The 18,016-nt window shown below is 41.7% G+C and overlaps 1 protein-coding gene across 4 annotated transcripts in view; it reads right to left on the minus strand.

The window, feature by feature from the left end:
* The window catches only part of LOC109922981 (protein phosphatase 1 regulatory subunit 12A-like), a 163,851-nt gene that overhangs the window by 47,929 nt on the left and 97,906 nt on the right, over window positions 1-18,016 (minus strand). For 3 of the 4 annotated variants that reach the window (XM_048607020.1, XM_048607022.1, XM_048607019.1), the window contains exons 9-12: window positions 17,162-17,265; window positions 8,541-8,753; window positions 3,891-3,976; window positions 1,901-2,110 (exon numbers count right to left, since the gene is read on the minus strand). In XM_048607020.1, the coding sequence (XP_048462977.1) occupies window positions 1,901-2,110; window positions 3,891-3,976; window positions 8,541-8,753; window positions 17,162-17,265 (613 nt within the window). The remainder of the gene's footprint in view (window positions 1-1,900; window positions 2,111-3,890; window positions 3,977-8,540; window positions 8,754-17,161; window positions 17,266-18,016) is intronic. The other variant, XM_048607023.1, reaches the window with a different exon arrangement.

Here is an 18,016-nt window from a genome sequence, read left to right on the forward strand (position 1 = left end):
TTCTGATGAAGGGTCTAGGCCCGAAACGTCAGCCTCTCTGCTCCTATGATGCTGCTTGGCCTGCTGTGTTCATCCAGCCCTGCACCTTGTTGTCTCGGATTCTCCAGCATCTGCAGTTCCTACTATCACATGTTCTCCTTGACTAGATTCTTGGTTAGTTAAGTGCTATGACTACGTATGATGATGATTTACTTGTTTTTGTTCTCATTTTAAAAGTCAAATACATAAGGCCACTTAGCAGATGATATGTTGTCATGCACATACTGTTTAAAGCGATTTCAAGTAGGCAGCATTCTAACATACGCTGCCTCTCCGATTTTGATAGTATATGTACCAGGCAATGCTCTCAGTGGTGGGGAGAGGCTCACACCTCACTGCAACCTGGCACGGTTACATTCAGCCAGTTTGAGAAGTAGCAACTCATGAGACACAGAATAACGTGAGAAGCAGCAGATACTGGAGGTAGTGAAAGAGCCCAGCATCAGCTCCGTTTCTTCCACAACTATATCATCCATGCCAACTCTTTATATCTATTGGTGGAAAAGTTACTAGATCATAGTCGTATTCTGTCATCACTGGCAGCGGGCTCAACACTCTGTTGGGTCAGCCAATGTTTATAGATTCTGCAGCAATTTGACTTGTATCAGGTTGGGGTAGAGTGCACCTTGTAACATGAATCTGGATCAGAGCAGTCTCCTGGCTTAGTGCTGATCATCTAAACAGTTGGGAGAGCATTTGCCTAAGTGTCACCCTTTAAGTGGGCCCAAGTCATCTTTCTTCACCTCTCATGGAGATTGTGCATTGCTATTAGCACTCAAGCAAAAAAAAAATTGAAGTGCAACTATCTTATACAAATCCTTAATCTGTGGCTACAGATGCTAAACTTTGCAAGGTCCTACACACAGTACGACCAGTTAACCAATATCACCAAATGAAACAAGAGTGAGTGAACCACCACATTCCAATAACTCATCAAAGGAACCAAAAAATTTTAGTGAGTGAGAACAGCATGCTTACCAGGAGGATATAAGGAAATAAAGATGTCACAGTAAATAAAATGTAAGGAGAAACAAACCTCATTAAAAGGGTGAAGACCAGCCCCAGAGTTCAAAACAAAGCAAAAGAACTGCGGATGCTCGAAGTTAGGAACAAAAACAGAAGTTGCTGGAAAAGCTCAGCAGGTCTGGCATCTTCTGTGAAGAAAAATCAGAGTTAATGTATCAGGTCCGGTGACCCTTCCTCACAACTAGGGAGGGTGAGGACTTTGGATTACACAACTTCACATAAAGGATGATGAGTATGTAGAACTGACTGCCCATGGAGGCAGGAAGGTAGTTTTTAGGAGCTAATTTACAAGATTGAGTGTGTTTGCAAAGGAAGGGGCATATTGTTTGCAAAGAAAGGTGGTGACCTAGTAGTACTATCACTAGACTATTAATCCAGAGATGCAGGTAATGTTCTGGGGATCTGAGTTCGAATCTCACCACAGCAGACAGTGGAATTTGAATTCAATAATAATCTGGAATTAAGAGTCTAATGATGACCATGAATCCAATGCTGATTGTCAGGAAAAACCCATCTGTTTCACTAATGTCCTTTAGGGAAGGAAATCTGCCATCCTTACCTGGTCTGGCCTACATGTGACTCCAGACCCACAGCAATGTGGTTGACTCTTAACTGCCCTCTGGGCAATAAATGCAGGTCCAGCCAGCAATTCCCACATCCAATGAATGAATAAAAAAAAATTAACATTTTCTGACTAAGGGTTGCTGGATGTGAAACGTTAACGCTGATTATTCTTCACAGATGCTCCCAGAGTTCAATATCTTTGAAAGAAAGGCAAGAAATAAGCCCATTATTACCAAGCAGCTAGAGAGTTCTCTACAAACTGGTCACAAACCTTTTTGGATAACCAGACACTGTAGCCGTAGAGTTGCCTGTGCTACTCGGTATCGTGTTATTCAAGTCTTTATCCCTTTTGCTGCTCTCCAACTCTGTTTGCTTACGTACATAGGACGAGGCCCGGGTCAGGCTGGTCAATGGATTGCCAGCATCATCCTCTCGCTGTCGTGTGTAAGAGGTACTTCTGGACAAAGGGACTGTGGAGTCACTGCATTCAGAAAGAAAAAAATCACAAATAGCAGGAAGCAGGCAACGACTAATAGTCTCATGGCTAGATTAATATTTCTGCATCTATTCTTCGATGTGTTATCATTTTTTAAAAAACATTTTCAGCTAAACTACAAGCTGGTCAGGGGGAGCAAACTATCTGAATGCTGCCATCAACTCAGTAACCTGTGGTTTCCTCCAGTACTGAGAGGGAAGGTGAGGACTTTGGATTACACAACTTCACATAATTGGGAGCTAATTTACAAGATTGAGAGCATTTGCAAAGAAAGGGGCATATTAACATTTTGAGGTGAGTAAGGTAGAATATATTTCTTATCATCCAGTCCTGTACCTTTCTTAAATTTTACTATTTCTTCAGTTTCTTGTTTTCCAAACTGAAGTGCAGTTTGGATACAACTCCATTCTCATCTCTTGTCTAATACTTCATCCAAACAGACAGGTACCTCAAGCAAGACTAGTTAGTGAGTGCTTCCAGATTATTCAACCATCATGGCATCACAATAATCTTTGGGCTTTCTTGCAAGGGGAATGGAGTACAACTGTAAGGAAGTGTTGTGAAAATCAAACAAAAAACTTTAGTGAGGCCACACGTGGAATACAGTGAACAGTTTTGACCAAGGATAGAGATACGCATCTTGAAAGCATCACAACAAAGGTTCACTAGATTAGTCAAAAGGTGATGAGGGGACGTCTCGTGGTGACAGCTTGAACAAACTGGGCCTTCACTGTCCAGGAGTTTAAAAAAGCAAGAAGTGATCTCATTAAAACATAGCAGATTCTGAGGGACTGGAAAAGGATAGATGTTGAAAGGATGTTTCCTAATTGAAGGGTTCAGAGCTAGAGGGTATGGCCTCAAGATAAGGAGGAGATAATCTGGAATTCTCTCCACCAGAGAGCTGTGAATGCTCAGTCACTGAGTAGATTCAAATTTGCGATTAAGAGATTTTATACTCTGACCTGAATTCTATCTTCCAACCTGACCACCATCTCCCATGGTTCAACTGAAGATCAGCCATGATCTTACTGAATGGCAAAAAGGCTTGTGGGACAGTGTGGCCTACTCTTGCTTATATTTCTTGTTGCTTAATTCCCAAGCTTGTGCTCAGAACACCTTTACAGCCATGGACAGCCACAACAATCACCCTCCTTAACCCATTGGATCTAAAATCAACTGCAGCATTCCAAATCCTGCCCTATGAAGTTCTAACCAAGCATAGAATCAAATGTGGGAGAATCTGCTTAAATGTTGAAATCAGAAGTCAATTCAGACCCCAGTTCCAGTTTTCAGGTGTATTTAAGGTATTTGAAGTGGAGATGATCTTGGTACAGTTACCCATACCCTAGTAAATACATGATTTACACTATGCTGATGACACTTCACTGGAATAGTGAACATTTGGACTCATGACTTCCATTTGATATGTAATCTAGACTCACAGAGCCTTCCCAGTTACATGCAGACAGCTTAACATAAAGAGGAGTCAAAGGGCTAATGTAGCACCTTCAGCTATCGCTACCTATTGGCTCCAGTAGAATATAACTCCGTTTGATTACTTGCATTGTCAAAGCACATCTAGGATGCAGGCTAAAATCAAACTAGTCTTTATATTAACTCTTATTTCACATTTTTATGTACCAACATGGTTGAGATCATTACATGGGTATTTATATTGAGTTGCAGTATCTGGCTAAACAGCAGTTCAAAAACCAAGTAATGCATGCTGGTCTAATGAACTGCTTCCCTCAGGTTATTTGCCCACCTAGTTTTATCTTCATTGGCATCTCCAATGGTGAAGAGCTTCCTTGTTGGAGTGGGCGGCACTCGGGCTAATCGGGGTTCCTTCTCCTGAAAGGCACAGAAACAAACGGTCAACTCTAAACCAACATTGTTGCACCCAGTACAGAACATTGGAGCACATTTCCATTTAGTTACACGGCATCATGTACAACACACGTTAGATAAAGGGAAGCTCCTCCCCTGCTCACTGTATTCCCATGCCAAATATACTACATGGTAAATTTAACTCAATGGTTCTCTGGACATCCCTGTATCACATACACAGTGGGTTAAATGCTGGGTAAAGAGCCAATGAAACATTTTCGGGTCACAAATAATAGTGAAACAATCTCAATGCTGACTTGTCAAGCATAACTTAATCTAAACTCTTTCGACATGCACTATCCAGCACTTCCAGATTAGGTACAAACGGCATTAAATATGCAACATTTATTTCTCCACTATCCTATAAACCCATGCAAGGTAAGGACTGATTAAATCATTTATTGTCATGTGTATTCGACGTAAAAACAGCAAAAAGTGTGTACCTTTGCCGTACGTACATGGCGCCATTCACATTAACTTAGAATAAGATAAGAAAAGAAAAGAAAAGATAACTTTAGAGAGTCCAAGTTTCCTTTCCACTGCCGCAGTCCCACTCCAGGATTTCCAACCCTCGCCATGCCTCCGCCAGAGTCCCGCTCCGGGATTTCCAGCCCTCGCCATGCCATTCCCAACAGTTTCAATCCAGTTTAAAAAGGTCCCTCTGATCCATCCAACAATTCCCAATTAGTAGCAGCAATGTGTTCATGCAGATACTTAACAAGGATTCCTCTATTCCATCCCAGAAAGCACTCTGACAATTCCTGGCATGAATTAGTTGAACAGTGAAATTCATTCTGTACTAGCATCAAGCAATCTCCTTGCTGAAAAGAGGGTGGATACAAAGTTTTGATAACATTCATACCCTCTTAACCATGACTTAGTAACCTATTTAACTTTGACGCAGAATAATGCAGCTCGACTACCCATTGAGCTTTCCTCAAATCCAACACAAATTAACCGTAACAGGAAATTTCCTTAACTTTGCTTCATACAAAATCCCTTATTCCCTTCAGCATGCCATGCTTTATATTGTCCCACCAAAAATCCAACATTCAGGATGGACATAGAGTGAAACTCCTTTAAAACAATCGCAAGTCAAAAACACAAGTAATTGGAAACAGAAAAAGTCACAAAGTAATGTTTCTTGCACAACAGTTAAAAAAAAAGTTCTAGACAACTCTAACATAGGTCAGATAGGGGAGAATGTGCCCTTCACAATGATTTAGTCCGCCTCATCAATTAGTCCCAAGATAAAGGTACTGCACAGGTTAGAGAGATGGAAGTTTCCTCTACAAAAGCCACATCAAATACTTGCAGGATACACACAAAATATGTTACATGCACAGCAAATGCACCAGGTCAATCCAGAATTGTACTCTATGTTAATATCAGTTGAGTCAACTATAACACAGTTTAAACCCAGAGTAGAGAAAATCTGGAAATTCTCAGCAAGTTCGGTAGCATCTGTGGAAAGGGAAACAGAGTTAACGTTGTAGGTCGAAGGTCATCAGAGACAACATTGTACTGTTTTGATCAATAACTCTATCTCCACAGATGTTGCATGAACTGCTGTGTATTCTCAAGATTTTCTGCCCTTACTTCAGATCTCTAGAGCTACAACATTTTATTTTAGTAAACTTCATTCCATTCTGCTTATCAAGGAGTTCCAAGTCAGGCAGAAAAAGGATTCAAAATAAAACTCATTTTAAACAGCCCCATTAACCACTCTCAGGTAGTATACAGCACAGATTAGAGGCAGAGTAAAATCCCTATCAAACAGTACCTGAGCAGGTATAACAAACATTAGATATGAAGTAAAACTTTATTCAGAATACCACAAACACACCAAGCTTAGTTAAGACACAAGTTATATGCACAGTAGTACTTTCTCAACACACCATCTCACCTCAGGTTGGCTGGGTGGGAGAATATATTTTGGATGAAGAGCAAAGCTTCTTTCACAGTGACCATTAAAGACTCCTAGGCAAGATACACCACAGGTTATGTACTGCTTCTTCCAAACTGCTAATAAAACTTTTCCACAGTTTTCAGCACGATAAAATTCCTTCAACACTTGTCACAGCAAACAGCCTCTTGAGTCAGTTCCATTACTTATGCTCTGGTCAACTATGTCAGGGGTTAACTAGAAAGTCAGACTCCCACTATGCTGTCGTGACAAACACTGCAAAATCAGGTGCAGTTTAGGCTAAATGTTAACAACAGCCTCAAAACAAGGAGGCAGCCAAAAACCAGTAATACTTGGAAATTAATCTACTGGTTGTACCGTTCCATTGTGAAGTGTTGGAAACAAGTTGAACTAATGAGTCTCATTCACCAGACTTACCGTTTTTTCCCTTCTACACTGTCTCATGAAGTACTCCCAGCACACTAGGAGTTAGATTAAGAGTAAAACTCCTTCAATATTAGCCCACTAAACAACCTCAAAAGAGATACAGTGAAGATTCATTGTTTGACAAAGTCAGAAGTCACACAAAACCGGGTTATAGTCCAACAGGTTTATTTGAAATCACAAGCTTTCGAAGCGATGCCCCTTCGTCAGATGAAGTGATGTTCACCTGATCAAGGTCCGAAAGTTTGTAATTTTAAATAAACCTGTTGGACTATAACATGGTGTTATGTGACTTTTGACTTGTCCACCCCAGTCAACACCGGCACCTCCACATCATCCTCCATCCAAACAGGATGAAATTCCCTCTTCGCTATCCGCGAAGGAATCCCAGGGTCAGGTATAACACAGTTAGGTGCTTAGATTTAAAAATCCATTACCATGCTGAGCCACACATGAATATTTCAAATGTGGCACTAGTCGAATGTTGACAGGTATGTACTCCAGGTACAATTCTGAGTAGCTGATATTATTTTAAGGACCAGTTTCCACCCGGAAAGGAGAGTTGATCTACTGAGTCTGATAACGATCTGTGCTTATCCCAGACTAGAGTTCAAATAAGTCAATGTGGAAGGTAGACTAGCTCCTGCTTCCTCCCTTCCTAAATCAATTTTGACCAGATTAGCACCATGTGGTTCCAGTTAACATGAGCAGATAAACACTGAGCTTTGCTTTGTGAAGGTCGGAGCTGAGGTACAGCACAGCTCAGGTGCATGCATCGACAATGCCCAACCAACGTTCGCAGGAAAGTATAGCTTTCAATCTAGGCATGCTGCAGTACTTCCAGAACAAGGGGAGCAGAGAAACTGGTACACAGTTGCCACTCTATGTTCTGACATGTCCAACACTATCGTTTTAAGTTGTGCAACATTTATTAACTTTGACAAAACCTCCATGGACTATCCTCAAAATTTAAAGCAAATTGGAGATGTGTGTGTCTTAACCTCAACTTCCTTTTCCACGAGTGTGACTTACCCAGGTCCAACACTAGTCATCCTCTGACCAGAAAAGGGTTGGGATTGTCAACTAATGATTACTTAAGGTAATTTACTATGAATGCATCTGGGCTGCAGGAAACGTGGGATTTTTCACTTTCTATGCAGGCTTGCAGTCTGAGGCCTGTTTCGCCCTCTAAGTACTGACAAGTGCTTGCCCTCTTACTTCCTGCGGAGGAGGACATGGCTGACTTCCCGGTGTATTTGCTTTTTCTACCTCTCTTTCTATCTCTCTCCCATACACACACACAGATGTATATGCACACTGACTCGTCCTTGCACACTCTTACTCTTACAGGTAGGAGGCTCTGTTCTTTCTTACCTGTAGAAGGGCGAGGCTGGCCTTTGCTCTGTTTTGTAAAACAGCTGAAACAACTCCCCTGAGAGGGTGTAGCTGTCCTCTGCTCCCCAAAGGAGTGGCTGGCCTTTGTCCCTTCCACTTCTGCCGAGAGGTTACCTTGTCACTGTTTGGGCCCCTTACTATGATTTCTCCCAGTGGAGAAGGGCTAGGCCTCCTGTTCCCGCTCTCAAAAGAGGATTTGGTGGTGCCCAGTGTGCTGAGTCAGCTAATGGCTAATCCAGTGACAATAGCAATACCATGTTGGTGCCCTGGATTTTTTTAGGGAGGCTAGGCATGGTCAAAAGAGTCACTTCTCTGGCTTTTGGACCTGAAGTTATCCAGTGCCTTATTGCAACAAAGAAAAAGCAGCATCCGTGGCAACGCACTGCAACAGGAATCAAAGAGCTTTGTTATGTAGAATGCAGCCATTCGGCCCTTCATCCCTGTGTCAGCTCTCTGAAGGAACCAGCCAATTAGCCTCACACTCCTGCTCTTTCTTCTCAGCACTGCAAACATTACTTTTTCTCAAATGTAATCTACTTCCTTTTTGAAAGTTATTCTTGAATTAGGCTTCTATCACCCTTTCGGGTCACGCATTCCAGATTATGCCAACTTTATGCACGAAAAGATTCTCAACTGGTTCTTTTACTAATCTTTCATCAATGCCGAGTGGTTACTGACATATGTACCAGGCCAGTGCAATATTCAGGTGGGAACTGTCCATCCAAGGGCCAGACAGACTGAAATCTCCCTCAAACAATGGTTTCAACATTTCCTCCCACATACCTTTTCCTTGGTTTCAGCCAGAGTCAGTTTGGGACTAGATGCTGATCGGACAATGCCTGCGTCTTTTCCCTTCTGCTCCTCCCGTGGCGGCTGCAAGTTGTTGAGGGCTCCGTAGCTGCCTGTTTTGCGGAGGGCAGTACGCCATGCTGCAGGGGACTGCTGCTCCTTCTTCTCCTCATCCTGCGCAGCCAGTTTGGCAGCAGGGCCTGTAAACTGGTTGCACAAGGGTGACAGTTTAAGTGACAGGAGCTGTCAGCGAGAGGTAAACCAAATTTGAGTCTAAGGAATGACCAATGGAAGCGGAAAACAAACTGAAGCACAGGCAGAAAAGAAAATATGCCGTTAAACGTTGACGACTTACCTCCCATTGGAATGATAGTTTGGGAAGAAACTGAATTGCTTCTGATGGGAGCAGTTGGAGGTGTTTACAGCTCACTCAGCCTTACATCAAGAGGAGAAACCTACCATTTTAATACTTGGGGTAATAGGGACAGGTTCATTTTCCACAAGAAGTTATGCATCCCTTAGTCTTTCTGTTGTCTCCTGTGTCTCTTACCCAACCAAACTACCTCATGGCTCATAGAAGCAAAATACAGCCTATTGGACCATAGTGAAGCCAAACCAACATTAATAGCTGGAAGAGCTAGGAGCGCCTTCTCTTCCTCTGATATCAGACCCGGCAGTGGTCAACATTTGTTGCCCAACCCCCTCTACTTTCCAGTGGCAGAAAAATAACAAAGGAACTCTATGATGTCTGGTAACATCCAAGAAGATAAGTACCTCTAAGATCCTGAATGGTCTTGACAGGATCGATAGGAAAAGACATCTCCTCTTATGGGTCAGTGCAGAATTAGAGGGCCTGGTTTTCAAGCAAGGGATCACCCTTTAACGACAGATGCAAGAATTTCTCTCTCTCAGAAGGGTGTGCAACTTTGGAATTCTGTCAGTAATGGAGGCAGGGTCATTGGTTTTAAGACAGAGGTAGATACATTCAATTTAGACAAGGGGATATCAAGGGTCTTTGGAGATAGATGGAAATGTGAAACTCTGATCACAAGCAGATCAGCCATGATCTTATTGAATCACAGAGCAGTTTGAAAGGCTGAACAGAATTTCCTGCTCCAGTTTCTATTGTTTATTGATTTGAAACAGTCTGCAGCAACCCTCCCAAAAATATATTCTGAACCATAAAATAAAGCACTAACAATATTGGAGAAGACTTCCTCTGGTCAACGTGTGCCAACAACATTGTGGCAAAGACATCTTCAAGTAGCGCTAGTGAAATACTCGCGGAGACATTTGCAATTTTGTTCTCATTAGTGGCCAGAGGATGTTTTCTTCCAGTGTTCAGCATTTATTCTTCACTGTCCTCCTCTATCTAAACCATTCTGCATATACTTACTACTCATGCTTTGAACATAGAAGCAGCTGACTCCCTGGGATGAATGCATAAAACGAATAGTTTAAGTGATGGAAGTGGCCAGTTAAAGCTAAAACTAAACTTGAGCCAAAAGAATGACCAATGGAAGTGGAAAGCAAACTGAAGCACAGGCAGCAAATAATATATGCCAGTAAAGGACAGGGACTTACCTCCCATTAGCATCAAGGCGTAGGAGGGACTGAGTGAAACTCTGCAAACGTTTGAGTATAAGCAGGATTTGAATGGCAACACCACGTGAATTCATAACAATCGGGGGACTGATTGGTAATCCACACCAATCAGGGGACCACAAGGTGCATTAAAAAACTATGTTGTTAAATCTTGTGCATTTGAATTACAGTCAGAGACCACAACCACTAAGCTTGCATGATACTTGTGAGAGGGCTGCAATGTCCTTTGGCTGTCCGTAGCTTCCCTGATCGTTGATATCTGTGTATTGTTAACTTTCATTGCCTTGCATTGTTTCTAAAGATGGACTATCAGTGATGCATCTTAGGGATAAGGATTTAGTCAGTGCTACTCCATATGCATGAAGGGTTTAAACTTGGAATAGAATCAAAGCTGCATAGGTTTGCTGATAATACCAAATCTGGGGGAAGAACAGCAATAAATAAGTGAACAAAGGGTCAAATAAACAGCAATATACTATCTGTGAAGTTCAGCCAAATAGTGGAAGTTGCCTAAAATTGGAGAGTGTAAAATAATCAGACTTTGGAAGGAGAATAAACAGTGGAAGTGTATCACGCACAGTATTCGACTGCAGTATGTAAGGGGAGGGAAAGTCTGGTGTTCTGGTAGTAGCTTGTTTACTCTGTTGTGCACACAAGGTAACAATGAACTTCTACAAACAACCTGCCTGGCCACATCCAGAGCTCTGCACTACTCTTGCCTGTCACATTACAGCAGGGACCTCTTGAGATAGAAACAGCCGCTACTTTGCATCAGACACTTGGGAATGAAGAGATCATGAGAATTGGTAGTATCCACACTGGAGGAGAAAGTGATTGGAGAAGAGATATTAGGGTGTTCAAACAAATTGAAGCTTTATAAACTCTTTGGAAATCACTAACTTTACAATTAACGGGCAGCCACATATTCCTGGAATTAGGAACGTGAACAGTTTCGACTTAACTACTTTTCAGAGGAGAGTGCCTCATAACATGGACCGGAGAGAAAAGAACAGTTGAGTTGAAGAGTGTGGAAAGGTTCAAAATGGACTGGCACAGAGACTTAGCAGAGAAAGTGAGCAGTAGGCATGAGAGATAGAATTGTGTTTGGTAATTTTTGAATCTTGAGAGTAGCCAGGTAAACTGCAATGTTTATTGGCCTGTCCATTTCCATGCTCCTACGCAACACATATCCTCACAGCACTTTTCAACCTATTTTCACAAGGCAACAAGCATAACAACTCTTTCACTTGCATTCAAAAAGGTCACACTCCCTTTTTTTCCCGATGATCCACAGGGAGGTAAATAGGTGAGATGGAAGCAATCAAAACACTCAAAGATCCACACATAGCTGCCATCCATCCAACTCAAGAGTTAGGAATTAACTGTGTGCTGCACAGCAATTCCCAGATTCTTAATTTCAGGAATATATGGAGATGGGAAATTGTATCCAGAGAAAAAAGAAAAAGCACAGATTAAGTGAAAATGTACAAGAGATTAGCTTGTAGAGTTCCAGAGTATCTGTTGCTCTCATTTGGAAATCAGAAGTCAGCTTGGCTCCATTTGCGGGAACTAGCTGGCCTGAAATCTAGTAGGCTTAAAGAAAGAGGAAGACCAAAAGAAATAGAAATGCAGGACAATGACATATTCGTGCAGCAAACCAAAAACTCGGAGATGGGAAACCTCAGCATGCAAGAAGCTCACCACTGCTCTTTGACCTCTCTGGGGCACCAAGACAATACCAGTTTTGCGCAGGCCCTGTCGCCATGACGTTGGGTCACTTGGCTGACAAAAAGGTAGGAAAGGAGTAATGAAGTCAAACTGCAGTCAGAGGAAGAGCAAAGGGAGAGAAAGAGAAAGGCAGGTGAGGTATGGATGAGAGTGAGAGAGAGGTAGAGTGATAGTGTGTCAAGGGGGCAAGAAAAAGCACAGAAGAGGATCACATCCTCATTCTGTCGATAACATTAAAACCCCTAAATATAAACACATAATTCGATCAATTCAAATCCAAAATTACATATCATGCAATCCATTCCACGAATTAATCATTATACATCTTTGAATCATTCACCAGACATTAAATATGTCAGGGAGCATTTATCAATGGAACAAAACCTGGTGAAGATTTTCCTCCATTTATGAAAACCCATTCCTTACTTTTCATTTAATCAAACAATTATTAGAAGTTGTGCATGTTTTGTGGGGTGGGGGGGTGGGTTTAAGTTGTTGGGAGACATTGGTGGGGGAGTACTGAGGAGGACTGGGGGAAAAGAGAGCTGGGGTCCACGTGCAAGGTGGAAGGGGGAGTCCGTTGCAAAGGAACAGAAAAATAGCATGCTCTTCACATCAGAACAATGCTGGGTGCTTCACACCATTTAATCAACTCACAAGCAGAAATAAAGACAACTCACTCTCACTACACGATCTCTTGCAAACAAAGCAAAGCATCGTACTTGAACAAATTGTTATGTTACACTCACAAAAGGGGAAAAAACGTAGCATCCCTCACTGGTAGCAAAGCACCACATGAGGAACTCCTGCAAAGTTTCGCAACAAGCAATATGTTGGCACCCCACAGCAAAGTAAATAGACCATCAAATGCAACAGCGAACAGTGAGTTTTCCTTTCTAACAACAGGAATATTTGCAAACAAAGGCACCTCTCTGGAAAGGAATCCATCTAAAATTCCTTGCAAAAGGAAACATACAGTGTCTGCTCCTGAATGCAATTTTGTTTCCTATTCCAGAGAATGAGACAATCACCCTAAAAAGGAACAAATACTAAAACTTGGAGATAACAGAACTGGTACAAACTCATCTTGTATACCTTCCCTACAAAATTCCTGTTCAAATCACACCATTGTTTCCTCATTTTACTCGTATTTCCATCTCTGAACTTCACAAAACAATGCAGTATTCCATACAACAGAAAACGCCACAAATAATTCTCAGCCTGACTGAGAGCAACTCAGTGCATATTACCACTGGTAATGCCACAAATCCATGCAGCTGACAGGAATGAGTGTGGCATTCTTTCGGAGAAAAAGAAATGCATAATCATCTGCAGAAGAAAAACAACGGCTCACCTCAACAGAAAGCTCAGCATGCCAAATGGGCAATTGTACATACACATGGCAAAAGCCAGCATTTAGTTCCTGAATCTGTGCAACAATACCGCTGCAAAAATGCAGGAGAATGTATGGCAACATCCTGCAGAACAGAACAGAATTTATTTTTTGATTATTTTTACATTGCAAGGATTTGGAAATGAATTATTTCAATATTACTGCATTGGTATTAAAAAAAGCAACAATTAGTCAACTTGTAGCTAAGTTGAGGCAAGTGAGCCAAACTGTTAAATTACTATAATCTTCTTGGTCTCATGCTGATAAAACAAAAATCAGAGCTTGAGTTAAGAAAAATATCAACTTAATTTAAGAGCCATCTTACTGTGGCTTCATCTTGCCTTAAGGAGGCAAGACAGCAAGATCATTTGACATTACATACGACATTTCCGATGACGATATATTCTATGTCATCTTAGCATATAAATCAGACTTAATTGATTATAGTACAGATACATTCCCTACCATCTGGGAAATGGAGGTAGCCTTGCATTCTACAGGCTCCCAGAAACCTAACACGATTGGCATTTATCAGAGCTTAGCAAATGTCAAGTGCTGGAATGGCGAGATAAATATCTGCCCTTTGAAGCACAGAGAGGAGTTGACTGACAGTTTGGCAAACCAAGCCCTAAACGTTACAGTATAAAAGGTTAAGTCTCTGTAATACACCAATGAGACATGGAACCCACAGACAGTGATGCATCGTCACACAATCTTGCCCTCTTGCAGTCTTGCGGTAGGATGAAGACATAGTGCGATGGCTCTTAAATAAATATTTTCCTTAATCCAGAATACACTAAATATTCCTCAGCTGTGCAAGATAAATAATATTAAAGACATGATAAAGAGTTAAGGGGCAAACTTTTCCTTTCAAGTTCACAAATCAGGAAAAAAACACAAGAAACTTGATCAGTCAGTTCCTGACAGATTGATAGGAGGAGTTGGACAGAGCTGGACACTGAGCTACCTCTAGAGATTGGCCTAATTAAAGGGAAAATTAATTTGGGAGTATACAAAACACATTTTAACACAGGCATAAAAGTTAACGATTTAAAAATGCTACTTTATCTGGTCCAGTTGTTGTGTAGGTTATAGCAAGCTGATTTCACTCTGTCTGAGTGTTTGTTAAGTTCAAAACTTGAAGGAAGGTCTATTTCTATACTCCTCACTTAGGTCAGTGTATAAATTGAATATTGCATAGTACAAGCAAACTACAGACCAGGGACCTACAAAATGCTACTGCGTTAAGATAGGTATGTACATTTGTAACACAACAGTTGCTAGAGGCAATAACGCACCCATCGTCTGCAACTGGTGCTTCACTTGCTGCAGGAATTAATGCAGCAAACCAAAAAGGAAATAAAACAGCATCCCACACAAAAATAAAACAAGGTTGTACCCTTCAACGGGAATCAACTATCCCCCGAAATACAAAGTAATGCTGCATTCCTCAGCAGCTAAAAACCCATGCCTCACACACTTTAAATGGAGGCAACGGAACATCTGCAAATGGAAACCATGCACAGCATCCAACAACGATCTATCATAGCAAGAAAAAAAATGCCTTGCAAGAGAAAGGAATGCCTCACTCACCAGAAGAAACATCACAGCAACATGAAATAACGCAATGCCGTGACAAAGAAATAACGCTGCCTATTTCACAACGAAACATCACAGGAGAGAGAGCAGCATTAATTACAGCTAAAACAATGACATCAGATTGCAAGAGGAAACAACATAGAAAACAATGGCTGGGAATATCCTCACCAAAGTGACGGAGATGGAAAAGGAACAGTTCTGAAAAAATTCTTGGCCATTGAGTCATCTCTCACAAAAAGACAAAATGCACTCTGCCTCTGGAGCAAATCTGATGTAGAGTGCCAAATGAAGCAGTGAAAACACCCCCGTGGGAAAAGGCAACATGCCTGACAAAGGGGAACAACGCAGGATTGTTTGCAGCAGCAAGATTAGGGCGGCATGGTGGCTCAGTGGTTAGCACAGCTCCCTCACAGCATCAGCCACCTGGGTTTGATTCCACTCTCGGGTGGCTGTGTGGAGTTTGCACATTCTCTCTGTGTATGCGTGGGTTTCCTCTGGGTGATGTGGTTTCCTCCCACAGTCCAAACGCACAGGTTAAGTAGATGTGTCAGGGATGTGCAGGTTAAGTGGATTGGCCATAATGTCCAGGAATGTGTGGTTTAGGTGGATTCGCTGTGGGAAAATCAGAGGTGTACAGATAGGGGTGTTCGGTCTGGATGGGATGGTCTTTGGGGGGCCAGTGTGGACTCGATGGGCCAAATGGCCTCCTTCCATACCGTAAGGATTCTATGATTTCTACGAAGATTGGCCTTATTCTTTGTCTCTGCATGCTTGCAACCTCATTCACCAAGAGGAACAATTAGGTACGTGAAGCTTCATCGGAGGTATACTGATAATGTTACTTAGGGTATGGTGATGAAACGTCTGCAAACCAATCTACCAGCTCGGCTAACAAATCAACAACCTTATCCAGAACCTGAGCTACAAGTCTTCTGAAAAACTTTAATTAGATATCTTTCACAACACAAAACCAAACTAAGCAATGTCCCTGATAAGAAGAATCACATCACAGCAACTCTTAGAAAAGGAACTCTCTCTAGGAAATAATCACTAGGCAATGGAAAAGGGAGACATGTCGTTGAAGTTTTTCATCATGTACTTATGAAGGCAAATTTCAAACAAAAACAGAGGGTGGAAGAGGTGCTGATTAGTTGCTAAGTTAACAAAGAATGATTATGCGTAACACAACTGAGCAATAATGGCAGATTTTAGTGCCAGTGAAGCTGCCAAGTACGTAGACCAACCATCCCAACAATTGGATGATGAATCAAAAAAAAATCCTTTGTGGCTATTTGTAATGGGCAGAGTATAGATTCTGCTCAACCAGCTTACTTGTGAAACATAAAACAAAACACCTGCCATTGAGTGTGATTTAGCAATCAGTTACCACTTGAATAATCCTGAGTGTGCTCCTAGGTACACTAACAACCAAGTTAAGATAATTAGCCGAGCTTGTAACGTTTGCTAGTAAAGACACATTCATTGGCAGGGATCTGTCCTCTGCAAACAAAAGGAATATATGTTTAAGACTTGCATCTGTTTTGAAATGCTTAGGAGCGTGGGAACCTATAGTTACCTGTTGATTTCTGCTTCAACAAATCAACTTGGCAACCAATCAGCTGTTCTCCTGTAGTATAAATTGTTCAAAATTTAGCATTCTTGCCTTTGACCTGGTGTTCAAGATCAAAAGCTCCAAAAAAAAAAGTCTCATCATATCCCTTAGACCAAGGAGCAATGCAGCATCCCTCAAACTGTACAGAAGCTCACATAACATACTGTTCTACATCATTTGCAAATACAAATAATTCAGCACAGCTCACTCAAAACAATGCAGTCTTTCGTACAAAACCAATTTGCAGCAATCCACACAACACAATGCAAAATACTCGTCTTAGCATTTAGATGCTAAGATGAAACTGCAGTGGTACAGCAAACAATGCTGCATTTCCTGCAACAAAATGCTGCAACTCTCAACAGGAGTCTGGCATGATCCAACAGAACAGAAACCTGTGCAGCATTCATTGCTGTAAGCAACTAAGGAGCATCCTTCTCAAAATAAGCAAGCTGCATTTATCATAGAGCGCAGTAAAGCATTTCCAGTAGAGCAGACTTTCTGTTTGATTATTAATGAAAAGAAAGGAGAAAATGTCAAACCATAAGCAAAAACACACCACACTAGTTTCCATCCCAAGATCCTGGATGTATTCATGTAAACAGCAAACTGAAAAAGGAGATAGCGCTGCAGAATGCAAACTCAAACTGCAAACATTTCCTCTTGCATGTCACATACCCTCTTGTTGGTTCCACTGGGTGCAGTGGAGGATGGAAGGATGGAGTCAGTCATGCTTAGTTTGGTGCTGAGGTTGTTCATGTTGAGTCGGGCTTTTGTTTTCTCTACCAAACCAAAAAAAAAATGACACAATTAATAGTCAACAACCAACAATATGAGTCAGACAAGGCTGAACTTTAGCTTCCCGTCCCACAAACATGCATCATGCTATCAATAGGTGGAGCCCTGTAGGATCGAGTGTCTCCATCAACAATAATGTCCTTAACATAGCAACAAAGTAATTACATTAGTTCTCATCATCCAAACTTATCTTTAATTCAACACCATCCAGTCCATTCCCAGTGTTTTACTCAATGGTGCAATTTTAGGTTTTCCAGAGGTTGTTTCGGGATTTTCACTTACTTTGAGAGCAATAACATTGACCAAGATAGATTTACTATTCCGCCTTCTAAAAAGCTTGCTCTCAACAGAGCAGCTGTTTACTCAAAAGGTCCTTTGAAGAACTGATCAACCTCCACGTTTCAGGGAGCCTACCCCTTGGAGGAATGGATGGAAGAAGTAGTGGCTTAGTGGAGGTTGAAAACAGGGGCAAGACTTTCTGTTCAGGCTACAGTGTATGTAATAGGTCAAATACATCTTAGCTTCTTCCTGCTGACTGGTTTGCACATGTTAACATTCTTACTGCTGATTAGTCTGCACACGCTAACATTCTTACTGCTGATTGGTCACCTACATAGAATGAGACAGCAAGAACTGCTGATGCTGGAGTCAGAGACAACAGTGTGGAGCTGGAGGAACACGGCAGGCCAGGCAGCATCAGAGGAGCAGGAAAGTTGACGTTTCAGGTCAGGACCC

The sequence above is a fragment of the Rhincodon typus genome, chromosome 17, assembly GCF_021869965.1.
Source record: "Rhincodon typus isolate 14 chromosome 17, sRhiTyp1.1, whole genome shotgun sequence".
In the NCBI taxonomy this organism is placed as follows: domain Eukaryota; kingdom Metazoa; phylum Chordata; class Chondrichthyes; order Orectolobiformes; family Rhincodontidae; genus Rhincodon; species Rhincodon typus.